This window comes from Perca fluviatilis, chromosome 17, assembly GCF_010015445.1.
Source record: "Perca fluviatilis chromosome 17, GENO_Pfluv_1.0, whole genome shotgun sequence".
In the NCBI taxonomy this organism is placed as follows: domain Eukaryota; kingdom Metazoa; phylum Chordata; class Actinopteri; order Perciformes; family Percidae; genus Perca; species Perca fluviatilis.
In genome coordinates, this window is record NC_053128.1 from 4880356 (window position 1) to 4899768 (window position 19413).

Here is a 19413-nt window from a genome sequence, read left to right on the forward strand (position 1 = left end):
TCTCCGTGTGTGTTGTAAGGCTGTCTGACGGCTCCAGCACCATCACGTCAGCACAGAACATGCAGGTGAATGGTTCCAGAAATCCTACTGCTCCGAATAAGTGACAAAATAACGCCAACATGTTCCTATTTTTGTCACAATTCGGAGCAGTAGGACTGTTTCGACAGTATGTGACCCGAAATTGGGCAGAAATTAACAACATTGGCAGCCAAAATTACATCTTACACTGCCCTTAGCATGCAGCTACATGCAGCAATGTTAACACCGCAGTAGCTTAAAAAAGAAAACACTCCAGTCCTGCCTACCTGGAGCAGATGACCAATCATAGAAGGCCAGAGAAGGCTGCACCGAGCCGAGAGTAGAAAAAACTGTTGAAACCAGAGCGTTCAAAACAGTGGGAAATCTGAACATTTTAGCTTACGGGGTTTCTTTGAAATACATTACCTCATTAATTGAAGCTCTGGTTATGTTTAACATGAAAATCCGACTTTATAACATTATAGAAATAACAGAAAATACGGAAAAGCATAATAGTTCACCTTTAATTATTTTCCAAACGGTCACCACAGCTTTCCTTGCCTGCATGCCATTACTTAGCCATCTTTCAGCTGTAAATAGCTCCTCCAAGCAAACTAAAATTGGTGCAAAATCTCTAGTTTCATAGTTTATATTTATACTTGTCTGCAGCTGGAGCTGTAACAGGGCTGTAGTTACCTGTTCAACAGTGAAAGTTCAATCTCCAGTTTACTCTTGTCTTTCACTTCTTGGGCATGGCGACTTTGCCAGGTCTCAGCTGCCGACAGTGCATCGATAACTTGCTTCTCCTGTTAAAAAAGTTGAATGTTTTTCTTGATTCTGTTACAGACACCAGTGCTAAAGAAGAGTGAGGGTGTGTGATAGGGCTTTAAGATCTCTTTCAAGAGGAATAACTAAATAAGTGTTTCTTTAACATATGGCCAGTAATTTAATAATTGATGAAACCACATAGTGAGGACGTTATAGTTACAGTTAGTAATTGTATTAACCTAACATGCCTGTGTCTTGTGTGTCTTTATTTGAACAGCCTGCCTGCTCTGACACATCCCTACCATGTCCAGTAGCTGGACGCTCAACTGGCCTGCAGTGTCCTCGCTGCGCTCAGCTCGCTGTTTCTGGGCTCGTGTGGCTCGTTTCATAGCCTCTCTGCCTGCACTGGCCTGCTGCCTCAGCCTCACCAGCTGCGCCGTCAGATGCTCCATCTCTGCCTTCTGCTGGTTGGCTGCTCGCTCCAGGTTCTGAACCAATGAAAAGGACAAAACCAAGGATTACAGCTGGGTTCACTGTTTGTGCTTTCTATTTGTACAGCAGATTATCAGACAACAGTTCAGACATATTGAAACAATGAGTCTGACTGCAGTGGCTTTGGTGACAAAATAACTAAAACTTTTACCAACTACATAATTACAATACACACCAACAACAATAGATAATCACACATGATTGCACGTGCTATCACAGACAGGTCCTATGACAAACCTTTATCTGCACAGTAAGCCGGTTGTTCTCAGCTTCTTTGTTCCGGAGCTGTCCTTGTAAATGAGCTCTTGTTGACTCCAGACTCTTGGACAAATCAGCTGTGCTCTTGGCATTGGCCTGCATTACCAAAATACAGCAGAATTTACATTAGTGACAAACACATATTCTGCTTTGACCTACATACTGTAACTAAAGGATTAAATGCCTCAGTAACATATATCTTAGTTTTGGAAACCTTTTTCAGACAGCTTCACAGTTTAACAAAGCCGTATTTACAGTAAAAAGCAGACAGCCGTGCTCATAGTACCTTTTCAGTATCTATAACTTTGGAGAGTTGATTAATCTCTCTTTCCTTCTCTTGAAGTTTCACCACAAGATGCTGTAAAAGGAAAAGTAAGGCAAGCTTTATTTAGAGAGCACAGTTCATACACAGGGAAAACTCAATGTGTTTTACTCGAAAATTAAAATACACAATACATGGGAAAAAAATATGATAGCTAGCTATCAGCCTGTCTAATGAAGGAAAAAAATAGAAAACAGATAAAACATTTTGGCTAATTAAAATTAAATAAAGTAAAATTAGTAGCACAGTCACACTCACAGCATTTTCTGCCTCTGTGTCGACCAGCCTCTTGAGTAATGCGTCTTTCTGCTCTGATGCTTGGATTGACTCCATCTGCTAAAAACACCAAGAGGCATGAAAGTTAGTCATTCTGCTTAAAAAAAACATTTGCTGTATATTGCTGCTGAAAATCACAAAAGACATCTATTTAGGCACCAGGAGTTGGCATTATGACAATATTACCATGATACGTATATATATATAAATTTGTCAACTGCATATAAAAAACTGTCAGAGGCATTTTTCTACCATTTATACAATAGTAACTATAGCCCTTAACATCTCTGGTTATATGACCCTGAAACTCCACCAGGCGCGGAAGCGCCGCATTCCAGCTGTGCCGTGGTTGTGTTCCATTGTCGACCATGCGCCATACTAAACCGGGAGAGTCTCACAAGCTTTTTGGCCTGCCCAACTTGCAGATTTCGTTGTTTTGTAATTTTTCCTGGATATTTGTGCTTGTATCATAAAGTAACAAGTCTACATAGTTTAATGGTTTCTTCCTTTTAGTCCAGTTATGAACGACATGAATCAAAGATTTTGGGACTATATTTTAGTTGTTAAAATAGTGTAGTGATGTGATATACGATAGGGAGTCTGGGTCTGGGTGTTTATTTTGAAAATGGACCGGACACTCTAGCCCTTCCACTCCCTGCCTGACCTGTTGAATGCTCTGCGGTTCCGTCAAAAATAGACCTGGAGTGTATTTTTTGCGGAGTTTTACGACACGCTGCATCGTGGCTGGTGGAATCACAAGCATTGTCTTGAGTGGTTGCGTTTGCTGGCGACGGTCGCAGCGCTCTCGGAACGCCACAGCTCATTAGCTGTGAAAGGGGGCGTGGCCAAAGCATAGGAGTCTTGGTAAACCTTTACCAATAAAAAAGGAAGTCTCTGCTGAGTTCATTGATACCTCATAAAAGACTCTACCTTAAATGGGTCACCAGTTATGAAAGGGGGTATGGCATAGGGGGCGGGGCAAACCATCACCAATGAAGAAGGAACTCTCTGCTGAGTTCAATGATACCTCATAAAAGACTCTACCTTAAAAACGGGTCATAGGTTATAATTAAAGCTGCAAGCAGCGATGACTTCTTGCATTGGGGGGTACTGGCAGACGCAACATCACATGTAGACAACACATTCTAAGTTTCATGTAAATCGGAATAACTTTTGCCAAGATTTACCATTCATGTTTTAACAGCCACCTACAGGAAGTTCTTCCTCCTTAACTTGCGCTTTGTTTTAGCTATCAAAATTCTTTTGATAACTTTTAGTCCCGAGGGTCCTCCGAGTCTTTATCCAAGTTTTTGGGCTGATTGGACTCACGGCCCAGGAGGAGTTAGACAAAGTAGGTTTCCCATATACCGCGACGTGAATAATTAATAACCAAAATTCTAACAGCATCACTTAATGGCCGATTCACTCTAAATTTGGCATGGATGCTCAAGCCCCTATGCTGAACATCTGTGACATGTTTGGTGGCAATCGGAATAAATCTTGGTAAGATAAGCAACTTCCTGTTTTGACAGCCCCCTACAGGAAGTTGGTCCTCTGTAACTTGCGCATTGTGTTAGCTATCAAAATTATTTTGATAACTTTTTGTTATGAGGGTCCACCTACTCTACGTGTACATTTTTGTGCAGATGGGACTCATGCTCTAGGAGGAGTTAAAAAAAGCAAATATGCTAATTAATAAAAAAAAATTAAAACAGCACCATCTAAAGGCCGATTGATGCCATATTTGGCACACAGCCTCAATGGCACATGAGGAACAACTGTTCTAAGTTTTGTGTCCATCAGAATAGCCGTGTGCAAGATACAACCGTTCCTGTTTCCACACCCACCTACAGGAAGTTGGTTCTCTATAACTTGCGCATTGTTTTAGCTATCAAAATTCTTTTGATAACTCTTTGTCACAAGGGTCCTACGAGTCTATATGCAAGTTTTCGTGCCGATCTGACTCACGCCCCAGGAGTAGTTAGACAGAGTAGGTTTTTCATATGTCAATATTTTGCTGATTAATAAATAAAAATAAAAAAAATTAAAACAGCACCATCTAATGGCTGATTGCCGGCAAGTTTGGAACAGATGCTAAACTGGCCATGAGGAACAACCTTGTCAAGTTTCGGGGCAATCGGAATAATTGTTGCCAAGATAACACAACTTCCTCTTTAGACAGGAAGTTGCTATAACTTGCGCATTTTTTCAAATATCAAAATTCTTTGGATAACTTTTCGCCATGATGGTCAACAGATACTACCTGCAAAGATTGAAGAAGATTGAAATCACGGCCTAGGACGAGTTCGAAAGAATGTAAAACACCTGAAAAATGCATAATTAAAAATGGCCGCCTTCCGGTTGGGCAGAGGTAATGAAGGTAAATGGGAAATATGTCCGCAATGTTTAGAGCAATATGGGTATTAAATCTGGTGAAGATCGGGGCAACAATGTCCAAGTTAAGGCCTTCCACGCCTTAGGGGGCGCTATGGAGCCCGCTTACAGGTATGGGCCAAATCGCTATACAGTCTCGCAAAGCTCCCAGGTGTTTATGTGGGCACCAATTGTTGTGAGTTTTCATATAATTGAGGCTGTCAAAAATGTGCCCAAGGGCTAAAACCAATTAGGGGGCGCTATAGAGCAACCATACCACTCCCAAGCCTAAATGTGTATTCAGATGAAAGAGTTTAATATTCTGCACATGGCTGCAAAATTTTAAGCGTTTTCGTGCAACCTAAAGTCCTCAAACAAGTGTTCATAAAATCAAGATTTTTGCACGAAAACCAAGATTTCGGAAATTTTTGAATTTTGTAATTTTTTCTAACAATACCTCCATGGAGTTCAAGATGAGACCTATGTCCCCTCAAAAGTTGGTATATTAACTTATTACTTTTTTCAGAATTAAGGCGCACGTTAGGGGGCGCTATGGAGCCCCCTGGCAACACCCAAGCCCAATCACTACAGAACTTTGCCATTTTCACCAGTTGTGACATGTGTGCTAATTTTTGTGAGTTTTCGTGCATACTAACCCCTTCAAAAATGCGACGAAAGACTCGGAAAAATAATAATCTGACAAAAAACAATGGGGTTCCTTCGCATTTTCAGTGCAAGGCACCGTTGGGGCCTTGCGCTTTCGTGCTCGGGCCCTAATAACTTATTGCACCAGTAAATTGCTGTTGAACCCCAGATGGGAAAAGGGTATTTTACAATTACCACGAGGCTACCTGTTTTAAGTGAACACACCGTCTGTGTGGTTTAATTCCGACCATAGATACAGTGAGGAAAATAAGTATTTGAACACCCTGCTATTTTGCAAGTTCTCCCACTTGGAAATCATGGAGGGGTCTGAAATTGTCATTGTAGGTGCATGAACATATAAACATATATCTATGAATTCCGACAACGACAGCTGCTGGGCTGCAGAGCAGACTGTTACATCCCGCTGTTGAAGTCCTCCACAGTGAAATACAGTCACACTTTACACTGTTTAACGTTAGCTGTCAGCATTTTAACCGTGTTTAATCCAGCTGCTAGCTAAAGGTAGGCTAACATTACCTGCTGTCAGGTGTAGTGTAAAGTCAGGCACCGAAATGAGGCACCAAAACTTTCATTTTTATTTGGTCTCATTACTACCACTTACGTCGGCACTGATTCCCTATTGGCACCGCGTTTCGGTACCCAACCCTACTCATGAGTGGCCCTAGATGGTACCCATCAAATTTTGTAAAAATCGGATGAGCCGTTCATGAGGTATAAGCTTTATGTACTTGTAGCGCCCACTAGTGGCCAATTTTTGTAAAATGTGTGGGGCACCTCCAGAGGGTCATGGCAAACAAGAATCTTAAGTTTTGCGTTGATAGCAATTATTTTGGTCGAGATATGGCAAAGTTGGTGTTTTCAAATTTGTTTGTGCGTAATATGTGCAATTTTTATCCTATACAAATTCTTTGGATATCTTTTTGTAAGGTCCATTTGGAGATGCTACCTGCCAAGTTTCATGCAGATCGGTCGCACGGTCTAGGAGGAGTTCGGCAAAGTAGGATTTTGATAAATCTCGATTTCTCATGCATAAAAGTCAAGGCGGAAATGGGCGTGGCCTATATCAGGATTTTCAGCTGGATCCAGGGAACGCGAAGATATATGGTTTTTGAATGTGCGACGTTCGGCTTGGGAGTTATAGGGCCAAGCGCGTTTTTTTTCTGCAATAGCGCCACCTAATGGTGTATATGAGAAATTATTTTGAATCTTTGCAATTTTCACCAGTTGTGACATGTGTGCAAATAACCCCCTCAAAAATGCGACGAAGAACTATAATCATAATCACATAATCTGACGAAAAACAATAGCCCCTAAAAAGGGGCTTGGCTACAGCATAGGGTTGGCAGGTCAAACCATCACCAATCAAAAATAAACTTTCTGTTGAGTTCAATGATACCTCACACGAGACTCTACCTTAAACAGGGCTCCAGACTAACTTTTTACCTTGGACTTTACCGTGCACCTAACTTTTTTTATTTAGGTGCACCAGCACAAAATTTAGGTGCACCCAAATTTTTCCTCGCGTCGCCATTAACGCCACAATTTCAAGGTCACCTTTTTATCACACTCCATATACATTCATATATATATTATGTCAATTATTTTAAACAAGAATAAGGAGTTGGTAAATTTTTTTTTTTATTTGAAGCACAATTATACTGTACTCAAAGTCTTATAGCGGGTCCCCCCTTGCTGTCAAATGCCCCTCAGATGGCCAACACCTGTAATTTGGCCTTCTTCCCCTTTGGCCTTGGCTAAACCAGCTTGCCACACTCCCTAACATCAAAATTCTCCAAGCTGGGCCCCTCCACACTGATTCCTATCAGATCTTCCACTAGTCCAGGACTAAAAATCATCTCTGTATTTTTTGGCTGAATGGCGATACACAATATATATCTCTATCTCTAATTTATATTTTTTACAAAGTGCAAATGTTCAGTTTTAAGTCAAAGCCACTTTTCACAAGCTCTTTTATTAAAACAAATGTGATTAAAATAAAATGCAAAGACAGGGTTTCCTTCCCAATTTAAATATAAAGCTGCAACACCTGTAAATTATCTGAAATAAATAGCCTGGGATATATTTAAAAAATAAAATTTGCGACCAAATTGGTAGATGTCCTCAGGCCTCGACCCTTGTCAAATGTGAGAAATTTCGGGCAGATATGACAATGTACACTAAAGTTACAACAACTTCTTGGTTCATCGATAAATGCTCAAAATGGCCGCCACGCCACACACACACCGTTTTGCGAAAAGTTTTTCTTTTAATAACTTTTCATCTTTAAAGTTGTTGAGATGGTACAAACCAAATTTGAAGTCCATCGGATGAAATCTCTAGGAGGAGTTCGTTAAAGTACGACATGTGGAAACAGCCAAAATTGCACTAATTTTCAACTTTCAATTCAAAATGGCGGACTTCCTGTTAGGTTTAGGGTATGGCTCCAATGAGCTTTTTTGTACGTCATATGTGTACCACGCCTCAAAAAGGCGATTAATTTGCCGGAAGAATAATAATTCCTTCAGTTTCAATAGGGCCTTCGCCGCTGTCGGCGCTCGGGCCCTAAAAATCAAGAAAATGTATCGGTTAGCATCGCACATCCAAATGACCCTCTGTATCCAGTTGTACATCTGACCCTCTGGTGTATTAGAAGATATAGAAAGTGTTTTGAAGATGCATTACACACCTGGGACCCATGCTGTTCTCTGAGAAGGTGCCGCAGAGTTCGGTTTGTGGCCTCAAATGTCTCCAGTTTCTGTAGCAACAGCTCCTGCTGACGAGCCAAGACTGAAGACTCCGAGCCAGACAGCCTCTTTACCACAAGCAAAAAGACGGAGAGGAACAAAGGTTAACCAAAGAAGGGTATGGGTACTAATTTTGACAAATCATTGAATTGCATCATATAATATCAATATTATTTCTGACAACTAAATGTGCTGTTCTTTGCTCCAGAGAAAGTCATTAAGACAGACAACTTTTTTCTGGATAGGGCACAATATAAGTGCCAACTATTGAGTTAATACTCACACTGCCATTAGCAACACACAGTTTGGAAACAGATTCTCGCAGGTCTGAGACTTGCTTGGCAACTGCTGTCCCATCCACCTCAGCCTCCGTCAGTTTCCTGTGCAGAGCATCTGTGTCTTGTTGCATACTGTCTCCGTCTTGTCTGCAAGACAAGACAGAAACAAGTCTTAATGTCTTAATATGATCATACCAATCAATATTCTTAGATGTACACAGGAATATATGAGCTAATACATAGAAAACATGTAGTTTATGAAAGGAAGTTTTCCTCACCACTCAAGGTTTCTGCCTAAAATGGATTTTTTCCTTGCCACTGTTGCACTAAATGCTTGCTCTTGGGGGAAAATTACTGGAATTGTTGGGTCTTTGTAAATTACAGTGTGGTCTAGACCTACTCTATCTGGCCCTATTGAAACTGAAGGAATTATTATTCTTTTCTGCAAATGAATTGCCTTTTTGAGGGCGGTTGCATCAAGTCTGGTGAAAATGTACGTATTTTAAGGGTTTCGGGAATAGGCGCACAAAAATGGCTGGCTAGCGCCCCCTACAAAACTTAAAAAATTGAGACCCTGCAGTACGTTTAACGTAGACTAACGAAACGTGGTACACATATGTAGCCTGTCAAGGTGTACAAAAAAAGCTCATTGGAGCCATACCCTAAACCCAACAGAAAGTCCGCCATTTTGAATTGAAAGTTCGTAATTAGTGCGATTTTGGTCATTTCCACGTGTCGTACTTTAACGAACTCCTCCTAGAGATTTCTACAACTTCAAATTTGGTCTGTGCCATCGTAAGACCTTAGAGATGAAAACATAAAAAAAAACATTTTGTGCGTTTCGCCAACAAAACAGGAAGTGGGTGTAACTCAAGTGTACATTGCCCAATCAGCTCAAACATTTCCAGGATTCATAAGAGTCCAACCCTGAGGATATCTAGATTTACATGAAACTTATAATGTGTGGTCTACATGTGATACTGAGCCACCCCCTATACTTTCACCACACCCATGTACTCCGGTCACGACCTCTTTTATGACTTTTGAACAGTTACTCTTGTGTGAGGTATCATTGAACTCAGCAGAGCGTTCCTTTGTCATTGGTCATGGTTTTGCCTGCCCTCTATGCTTAAGCCACACCCCCTTTCATAACTTATGACCCATTTGACTATTGTGTGAGGTTATCATTGAAATAAGCAGAGAGCTCCTTCTTCATCGGTGACGCTTTGTGATGTCCGATGGTCGCGCGAATACACGGGCGCATGGAGCGGCATCCGCCAGTAACCCCGACATGCAAGGAGGTGCGAGGGCCCGTCCAACTCTGCTTGCAGCTTTAATTACATTTCTTATTCAAATAACTAAAGGTAAATGTGAGAAGAAAAAAAGAAGAGATAACTTCCTGCCCACCCTTTCTCATGTGAATAAGAAAGAAGAAAAAGAGATGACTTCCTGCCCACCCTTTCTCATGTGAAGCACTATAAAAGTGCTTAGTATAATATTTGCCTGTTGTAGTCTGTCTCCTCTAACATCTTCTCCATGGATTGGCGTAATCTTGTGTTCTCCCGCTCAGTCTCTTTCAGCTCCTTAGTCACCTCAGCCAGCTCCTCCTCCTGCTCAACAATCACCCGGTGGGAGACACTCAGCTGCTCGGATTGACGCTCCAGCAGCTGCTCCTTCTTCCGCAGTTCCACCTGCACACGTACAGATGTGCAAACATACATGTAGACAGACTCACGCAAACAATAGGTTACTGTTGCTCTTTCTGTACCACGACTCCATCAAATGACCTCATGGTGTGGTAATAACAAGATTATTATTATTGAACTCAATCTAAATAATAAAAAATAAACGTCATTTTTTAGATGTTTGCACATCTCCTTTAATTTTCCTTCCTGAAAATAAATTACATTTGAAAACCAAGCCATTTTTGAGTGTTTCTTGCTCATGTCACATTATTACTCACTGTGAGCTCATTTTCACTCTATATGCAAGTCTGGCATCTCAAATTAACAAGCACAACCATGGCCATAAGTAGGAATAGCTCCGAAATGTCTTTTGAGCAGTATAACAAAATTATAATGGCATAAAACATAAATAAAATGAAAAACATAAATTAAACTTATTTGATAATTTATTTATTTTAAATAAAAAAAGTTTAAACAGATAATTCCCTAAGGGTAAACATGTATATACAAGAAAACATCTTTTTTGGCTGTACATAATTCACACAAAGAATTATTTACAATTTTACAAACGTAACACCAGTGGTAGAATGTAACTAAGTACATTTACTCCAGTGCTGTACTTAAGTCCTAATGTTGAGGTACTTGTACTTTCCTTGAGTCTTGTCTTTTCATTACATGTTCTACTTCTACTCCACTACATTTCAGAGAGAAATATTGTACTTTTTACTCCAACTACATTAATCTGACAGCTTTAGTTACTAGTTTTGCATTGAGTACTTTTACTTTTAATAATTTAAGTACATTTTCCTGATGATACTTACATACTTTTTACTTACTTTAAGTAACATTTTTACTGCAGGACTTTTACTCTAACAGAGTATTATTACATTTTGGTATTAGTTCTTTTACTGCAGTTAATCATCTGAATACTTCTACCACCACTGTTTACCACTAGGCTTTGCTGTGTTTTGGTGCTGAGGCTTGCAGTCATCACAGATTGGATGAATTTTCATCACATGGCTGTTCTTGACATTTAAAAAGATTTATTACAGCTTCTTAATCATGTAAATGGTTGATTTTTTGCAATTTTTTGAAGAAGGGCATGTTCAAGTATTTTATCCACTTTGTGTTTTTTTGGCTTAAAGTGTAACTCTTGCCAAAATCCAACCTAGGGTCTTTTTGTGAATGTACCCGAGTCAAAATTTCGTTTGAAAGCATAATTAGGACAGAAATACTACTTTTAAGATTGAACGTATTTTCGTTTTCAGTCAAATGGCCTTTTGAAAGGGAGTGGTAGGGGCACTACTATGATCGCATCGAAATCGCTATTTTTAAAACACTCGACACAACATGAGACTTTGCTCGAAGTATCACCAGGGGCTCTACACATGAACTCCAGCATTGAGAATATTGTGTACAACAACAACTCACTTTTGCAGTTGGTTTTTCCGCTCGCCGCTATCTTGCCAGTCAAAAAGAGGGCGGAGAGTAAAGATGGAAAGCTTAGTTCCATATAAATGCACGGATAATTTGTTGTTTTGCCATTAATGAAAAACAATATTGACCTTGTAGTTGAAAAAGGAGCCTCATATAAGAATGACATTTCCTCAAATGGAGTCCATTCATTCGCATTCGGAGATCGACACTTTTTGACTGGCAAGATGGCGGCGAGCGGAAAAACCAACTGCTAAAGTGAGTCGTTCAAAACCTTTTTTAGTAAACTCTGTGTACACAAACAATGTTCTCAATGCTAGAGTTCATGTGTAGAGCCCCTGATGATACTTCAAGCAAAGTCTCATTTTGTGTCGAGCCTTCTTAGTGTTTTAAAAATAGCGATTTTGATGCGATCATAGTAGTGCCCCTAGCACTCCCATTCAAAAGGCCATTTGACCGAAAACGAAAATATGGTCAACCTTAAAAGTGGCGTTTCCGTCCTAATTATGCTTTTAAACGAATGTTTGACGCTTTCGGTGTGTTTTGATTAATTTTTTTTTTGTGGGGGGGGGGGGGCTTATCCCTTTAATATACAGTGACAGGGGAAAGACTGGAAAGGGGGAAAGAGATGGGGGAAAACACGCAGCAAAGGGTAACAGGTCGGATTCTAACCCGCGCCGCTGCAGGACTCCGCCAACATGGGACGAACGCTCTTACTGGGTGAGTTAGAGGTCGCCCCAGTTTGTGTTGATTCTAGCGGCAGCTTTGCACAAAAGTGGATTTGTCTGTTTTTAACACACCTGCTGTCGTAAAGGTCTTTTCTTTACGTTGCTTTATTGCCCACTGTAGCTAACTGAGTTAGCATTACCGGGAGGTCAAATTGTCGCGATGAATATTTTGCTCAGACAGAAAATCATTAATTTACAATAAGAGAATACATTACATATGCATCGTTGCATTTCAAGTGTTGCATATGACAACTTAGCCTACTTTGGATGTATCGTGAGCTAAACCTGGTATCACTGTCACTGTGTCACGAGCCAAAGCATTAAGAGATTGTTGTAGCAACCAGCGCAGTAATAACTTTGATTAATACAGCGCATTTCATGAAACCCATGGACGCTTTCTGTTCTACTACTGTTTTTACCTCAGTATGTATATATGTGTATATATAGAATATATATATATGTGTGTGTGTGTGTGTGTGTGTGTGTATTTCAGTGATCTGACACGTCTTGTTTCAATGACTGTTACTGACCTTTGAAATGTGGAATTAAAATGCCAAATGGAAATTTGTCTGGTTTGATCAATCATTATTCTTGATAAACTGCATGCTATATATATATATATATATATATATACACATACATACATACATACATACACACACACAATAAGCAGTGGCAGATCGCTCGAAAATAGCGTTTGCCTCCGACGGGCCGCAGAAGAGCCACTTTTGGTATAACGGCGGCGGAACAGCGGTTGGCCCGTGGGCTGGCCTCGGAACGAAGGCGGTAGGAAGGTGGCTGCCGCTTTTAAAAGCGGCTGTCAAAAAAAAAAAAAATTTTTTTTAAAAAAATTAAAAATATAAAATCGCCCGAAGAAAAAAAAAAAAAAAAAAAAAAAAAAAAAAAAAAAAATTAAAAAAAAAAAAAAACTCATTGCTATCTGGGTACAAGTATAGGGGGACAATGGAAAAGGAAATAGGCCAACACAAACACAGACTAAAATGAATAAAACATCTGCGCTAAAATTAAGGGGGAGGTAATTTAATCTAGGCTACTGGCGTACAATCACATTTTAAAGTTATTTTATGAATGAACTAGACATATGACATACCTGAGAGAGAGATTGACTCGGTTTCGCCTGTTCTTTCCCTTTTAGCTTTTAGTTGTTCTTCGTTTAATTTCCTTCTTTTCTGTGGCCCTGCCCCAGTATCAGCCATAACTACAGTAAAGCAGCATGCTACCTTTTACCTGGCTAGATAGAATAGCACAGGCTTTTACGGTGATGCAAATCTGTGACCCTTCAGAATGTGTTACTGTAGCGCCGTCTACCTGCCGAAAATCATTTTGTGACTTTGCAGGAAAAATCGGACCCGGACAGAGGCATTAATAAAAACTATATAAAACTAGCGTTCCTTTCACTGTTAGTCTCGTTTGCAGGTCATTTATGATCATAAGATGGAACATTACACAGTTTCAGAAATGTGTAAAAGTTACATTTAGTCACTTTTAAAGTTGCACTTTAAGTAATTTTGGGGTAAAATTTGGTTCTGGATTATGCTACAAGCAGCAATCCCACAGGCCAAGCAACAGCCTGTTCCAAACAGGCATATTTTGAGCGGGCACTGTACTAGTTTTTCAAATTGTATGTTTTGTGTGTACTGTTAAAATAAAATGTTAATCATAAAATGTTAATCATAAAAAAAAGAATTACATTAATGATCTTTCTGAAGTTAAATAATGATTTATATATAACCACCGATGAAGGTTTACATGCCGCTTGATAAATCTGATGAAAATAATGCTTACTGTATGCATATATCTGCCTTTCTGTGTACACATTTTTAGTCATGTTGTTATGCATCTGGCTGCTGGAGTGTTTTCACATACCTTTCACTCAAGAATTGGATATCCATTAGACTCTCCCTGCCTTGTAAATGTCTTTCAAACTCCATGTCCGAAGTTTGTAATGCAGATTTTTCTTATAAATGTGTTATGCCGATGACATCTTCAGGGTTACTTTCATTCATTACATAATACAGCTGTTTTCTGAGGTTGAGTTTTACTTCACGTGAAAAAAAATCAGTGGACTGCTCCTACATACAAACAAACAATGAAGCATCAATAAGGCCTAAAATAAAAAGTGCAATTTTTAAAAAGACAAATATGAGGCCAATATAATGCCAAACTGGTTTATGCCTGAAGCCTGATAGGGACTTAATAAGGAATGGACTTGTGTGATGCAGACCTGCTCAGATCAAAGTGGAAACAGAGAGGAAACTGACCTCATTTTTCAGAGAGCTGACTTCAGTCATTAAGCAGTCAATCTTCCTCTCATATTGGCTGATTCGTCCTTGCAGCCCTTCTTCTTCTTCTGATGTGAGGTCAGCTAATCGCAACGCAGACTGGGAATGTTCAGGTTCTGGGTCAGGGAGCGGTGGTGTGATTTCAAGGCGGTGCTTTGGCCCCTTGGTGCAAAAAACACTTTCAATAACACTATATCTTTAACTGGATGAGTTCTTTCACAATGCTGACACAAAAACATTCTTACAGAGGATGGGATTTAGGTGGATGATGATGTGTTACCTCCCACATGTATAAAGCGTCCCGTGTGGAGACCTTTCCTGGTGGTATCCAGGGACATCGAGTTTTGACCTTGGCTGTAGTACGGAGGTTTCCTCTGTCGACATGGGTTGTCCCCTTTAAAACAATGTGTGCAGCAGCATGTCATAGCCGTCTGTTAGGCCTTTATGCCACATAAATACATTGTATGAGAATAGATGTGTACAATGAACAGGAGTGAGTGTTATGTCATAACCTTTGTTTAAAACTGATGAGATATCCGCACATTTAGATCTATGCAGTGTTTCAGTTTATTTTGAGCTTTCGGCCCTAAGAGACCTTCATCAGAGTAGGCATAGGCCAGTATAAGATTCTGACGGTATAATAACCTTCAGCAAAAATATCACGGTTTCACAGTATTGCAGTTACAGCTTTAAATGTATTATTTTGAAATGTCAACAACTACTTTTTTCCCTCATCGAACACAATGTATTTTATTTTGAAACACACTGCACACTGGCAAAGGGATTTCTAAACTGCACTTTCTGTCCTTGAAGACATGAAAAAACAGCTCATACTGCGGGAACGGTATCATGGAAAATGTTAGTGGTTTTGAAACTGACTTTTTTAAACCTCGGTATACCTTCAAACTGGTAACCGGCCCATGCCTACATCAGAGCATATATTTTGGGATGGCAGTAGCTCAGTCCGTAGGGAGTTGGGTTGGGAACCGGAGGGTTCAAGTCCCAGTACGGACCATAGTGTGGACTGGTAGCTAGAGAGCTGCCAGTTCCCCTCCTGGGCACTGCCAAGGTGCTCTTGAGCTTGGGGCGCCTGTCCAGCAGTCGCAGCCCCCTCACTCTGACATCACTCCATTTATGCATGTATAGGTCCTCAGCATGTTTGTGTATTTCAGGCCTGTTCTTTTCTAACAACGGAGTAAAAAAAAAAAAATTTCTCCGGTGGGGATCAATAAAGTATGAATTATTACTATTCAGTAATGGACAGGCAGGTAAAAATAACCAATCCCATTCTAATCATTGGCAGTATGCAACACACCTGTGCACACCCTGGTGGTAGAAGCTCCACCTCTTGGGAATTGTAGTTTTTAAGTACAGTGTACTGTGAGGCATACAAATAGAAGCCATACTTGTAGCACTTGAAGCTGCATATTTACAAAAAGAATAAGTGAAAACAGTAAAAACGAAAGACATCACTTTGACAGACAGTCCAAAAATAAGAAGATATCTAACCTGAGGCGTCCTGGCAGGACTCATCCTCTGGCTCTTCACATGTACATGGACCGGTGTGGCATCGTTGACATGCACATGAATTGGAGGTGAACTTGACCGAGTTCTCATTACTTTCCTCTGTGAAACAGAGGGTGTTTAGTATCTCCAACCAATTCAACTGTTCACATCAGAATTCACAACAGGAATTAGTGTTAAGCTGATGAGTTCTGAGGAGGTAGGAGAGTTTCAAGTGTAATTCCATACACAATTCCATGATCTACTGCTACATTATGAACCACCCAGAGCTTTCAGGTCGACTGAGACAGGTCTGCTTTCTGTCCCCAGAGTCAGAACTAAACATGGAGAAGCAGTGCTCAGTTTTTATGCACCACATATCTGGAAGAAACTCCCCAAAAACTGGAGGTCCGCTGCAACTCTCACTGCACTGTAACTTTCATTCTTGTATTTCATATCTGCCTTATTCTATTTTAGTTTTTATATTTTCGTTAAGAAATGTTTGATTGTTTTTTAACTGCTCTTTAATGTTTTGTGAAAAGCACTTTGAATTGTCTTGTTGCTGAAATGTGCCATACAAATAAAGCTCCCTTGTCTACAAAATATGATAGAAAATGTAATCAAAAACCACTTAATTATACCTTCACTTGTCAAATCTGAACTACACATTATCCCATAGAGGCTAAAGATTCTTGAAAACACCGTTTCAGATATTATTTTGTTTGTTAAAAAAACACTAACGTTAACGTTAGTAGGCTACGAGTTAAACGATTATCCAAAGCTAAGAATTCCAAACTAAAACCCACGCAGTGACAATATTCTATGTACCATTAATAATTCGGCAATACATTTAGCTAGATGATTGTGGCGGGTGTGTCATTTAAGATTTAATCGAAAGGCAACGTAGTTTAGCAAGAAGTGCGTTACTTTAGCGGACATTAGCTTGACTTATTAGCCGACAACAGCACTTCTAGCGTCTGTGAAATTGCTAACAAATCCGAACAAATCCGTCTTACCATAGGAGAAACCAAAATACATTCGTCACGACTTATTCGACAAAATATATTTCATTGGCAGCACAGCGTTAATGTTTAGCAGGCAAAATGAGTAAAAGTCTACTGGAGTGAATGTTTGGATGAAACAACAGGTAGTGACGTAACGTCTCTCTGGTTGGTCAGTTTAAAGCAGGTGACGTCGTTCTCCAACAGGGATTGGACTATAATCGACACTCTAACGTCCCTTAGCAACAAGCTCAACAAGCTGTGGTAGCATCAAAGATGTGTGTAAAGATGAATCCCCCGCCCTTTTTTACACACTACAAAGATGCAGTGAACGATAACTACTAGACCGCTAACCAAGTCTGCTGATGTAATGCTGTTTTCTAAATAACTGCAAATTTGTTTAGGAATACATTACTCACTACTAAAATACGCCATCAACTGAAACCTAAATCATTACCTTAGTATTTCCCACAAGCACCAGGCTATCAAACATAATAAAAAGTTTATCTGGAAACTGTTCAAAAAGCAGTTAGTTATCTTAAGTTTCTTTTCAGTTTATTGGTTATTTTGAAAGTTGTGTTTTCTCCTGTTATTGTTCTGTGCACAATTAGCTTAGTATTTTGTTTGTATTGTTTTGGGATTTTCCCTGATTGTGTGTTGTAAGAATTTCTCTAAAAGACGTGTTCGTTTGATTTCTGAAGAGGAAGGAGAGGCTTGGATCGAATTGAAAGATTAGCAAAAGGTTTAATGAACAACACGATGAAAACGACATGACAAAAACAAATGTTACACTGCAGCTGACAGCGGACTGAATCCATGCTTCTCCCTGTGGAGTCACATAAAAACAGCCATGCGACATGACAAAACAATACACTGTAAACAGCGGACTGCAGAACCTTGTTCCCTTGTCGGGTCCCAGGTCCGCAGTCCTGAAATCATCTCTGTTTCCGAATTATATTCCTGTCTCTCAGGTTAAGGACACACCTCTGAATTTCAGGTTTACTCCAGGTCACAGACAAAGGTCGTTTATCATGGTAGTGCCGATTGTATTCAAGTTTACAGAGTTTGTATTTCCTTTGTTCTAATCAAGTCTGGCCCCGCAGGCAGTGGCTCCCCAAAAGGCAGAAGCAACAGTTACCTTTTCTGTGAGGACAATGAGTCTTCTACAGCATCTACTTTCATGCTAAATAACAGACATGACCTAATTAATTCTTTAGAAACTTGAGTAGGTGTGAGCCAGACCAATGCTGATTAGGTGTGGATATTTGATTAGATTTAGCTTCAGGCTAAATAAGACCAAAAGTACATTATTTTCAAAACATAAGTATGGTTTTAATTTTTTACAACCTAACAGTGTCTTTGATCAGCTGTGTGTGTAATGTGTGTTTTCATTCACAAGTGATTTTGGTGGAGTTTGTCTGGCCAGGTATAGTAGCCCATGCGTTGGGGTGGCTGAGTGTAATGTTGGTGTGCTTCTCGGCTAAGACAGATAAGTGGTCTCTGGATTATTCATCCTTAAGTCCGCAGACGACACCGCAGTGATAGGATGCATCACTGGTGGAGACGAAGCGGCCTACAGGTGGGAGGTGGCCAGTCTGGTGTCAAGGTGTGAGGACAACAACCTCATCCTCAACACGGGCCGGACGAAGGAGATGATAGTGGACATGAGGAAGAAGAGGAGACCTCATCAGCCACTATACATCCTGGAACTTGAAGTAGAGAGGGTGAGCAGCTTCAAATACCTGGGCGTCCACATAAGTGAGGACTTTACTTGGACACTTAACACCACACAGCTGGTAAAAAGGGCCCAACAGCGGCTGTATTTTCTGAGGAGGCTGAGGAAGTTTGGCATGTCGTCTAAGATCTTCTTAGCAACTTATACAGCTGCATTGTTGAGAGCATCTTGACCAGCTGCATCACCGGGTGGTTCGGCAGCACTACTGCTGTGGAACGCAAACGTCTGCAGAGAATGGTGAAGACTGCAGCGAAGATCATCAGGAGAGCATCTACCACCACAGGGTCCACAGGAAAGCTGCCTCCATCCTCAAGGACCCCACCCATCCCCAGCACGGACTGTTTACACTTCTACCCTCAGGCCGGAGGTACAGAAGTGTTAAATGCAGGACCGGCAGACTAAATAACAATTCCTTTCCTACTGCCATCAGACTCTTAAACAGCGGATAGGAATTTACTCATGGTCTACCTCATAACTGTACTCAACTGTTTATATTTCTCCAGTTTGCACATTCATAACTCAGCACCATTTACATTTGCAATGTTTATTAGGCCCTATTGAGGCCCTATTGGAACTGAAGGAATTATTATTCTTCCGGCAAATTAATCGCCTTTTTGAGGGGCTTAACATACTCAAAAACTCACCAAAATTGGCGGTTGCATCAAGCCTGGTGAAAATGTATGTATTTTAAAGGTTTCAGGAATAGGCGCACAAAAATGGCTGGCTAGCGCCCCCTACAAAACTTTAAAAAATGAGCCCCTGCAGTACATTTAACGTAGACTAACGAAACGTGGTACACATATGTAGCCTGTCAAGGTGTGCAAAAAAG

At 40.3% G+C, this 19413-nt stretch overlaps 1 protein-coding gene across 4 annotated transcripts in view; it reads right to left on the reverse strand.

Moving 5' to 3' along the window:
- The window catches only part of odf2a (outer dense fiber of sperm tails 2a), a 51079-nt gene extending 34077 nt beyond the window's left edge, over positions 1 to 17002 (reverse strand). For 3 of the 4 annotated variants that reach the window (XR_005636624.1, XR_005636625.1, XM_039779049.1), the window contains exons 1-12: positions 16865 to 17002; positions 15855 to 15971; positions 14626 to 14739; positions 14325 to 14507; positions 9699 to 9886; positions 8201 to 8342; positions 7860 to 7985; positions 2117 to 2194; positions 1823 to 1894; positions 1516 to 1632; positions 1089 to 1274; positions 715 to 824 (exon numbers count right to left, since the gene is read on the reverse strand). Coding sequence is in view for 2 of the 4 variants with exons in the window: in XM_039779049.1 (XP_039634983.1) it covers positions 715 to 824; positions 1089 to 1274; positions 1516 to 1632; positions 1823 to 1894; positions 2117 to 2194; positions 7860 to 7985; positions 8201 to 8342; positions 9699 to 9886; positions 14325 to 14507; positions 14626 to 14739; positions 15855 to 15971; positions 16865 to 16867 (1436 nt within the window). In the remaining 2 variants the exon portion in view is untranslated. The remainder of the gene's footprint in view (positions 1 to 714; positions 825 to 1088; positions 1275 to 1515; positions 1633 to 1822; positions 1895 to 2116; positions 2195 to 7859; positions 7986 to 8200; positions 8343 to 9698; positions 9887 to 14324; positions 14508 to 14625; positions 14740 to 15854; positions 15972 to 16864) is intronic. The other variant, XM_039779050.1, reaches the window with a different exon arrangement.
- Between the last annotated feature and the right edge of the window lie 2411 nt (positions 17003 to 19413).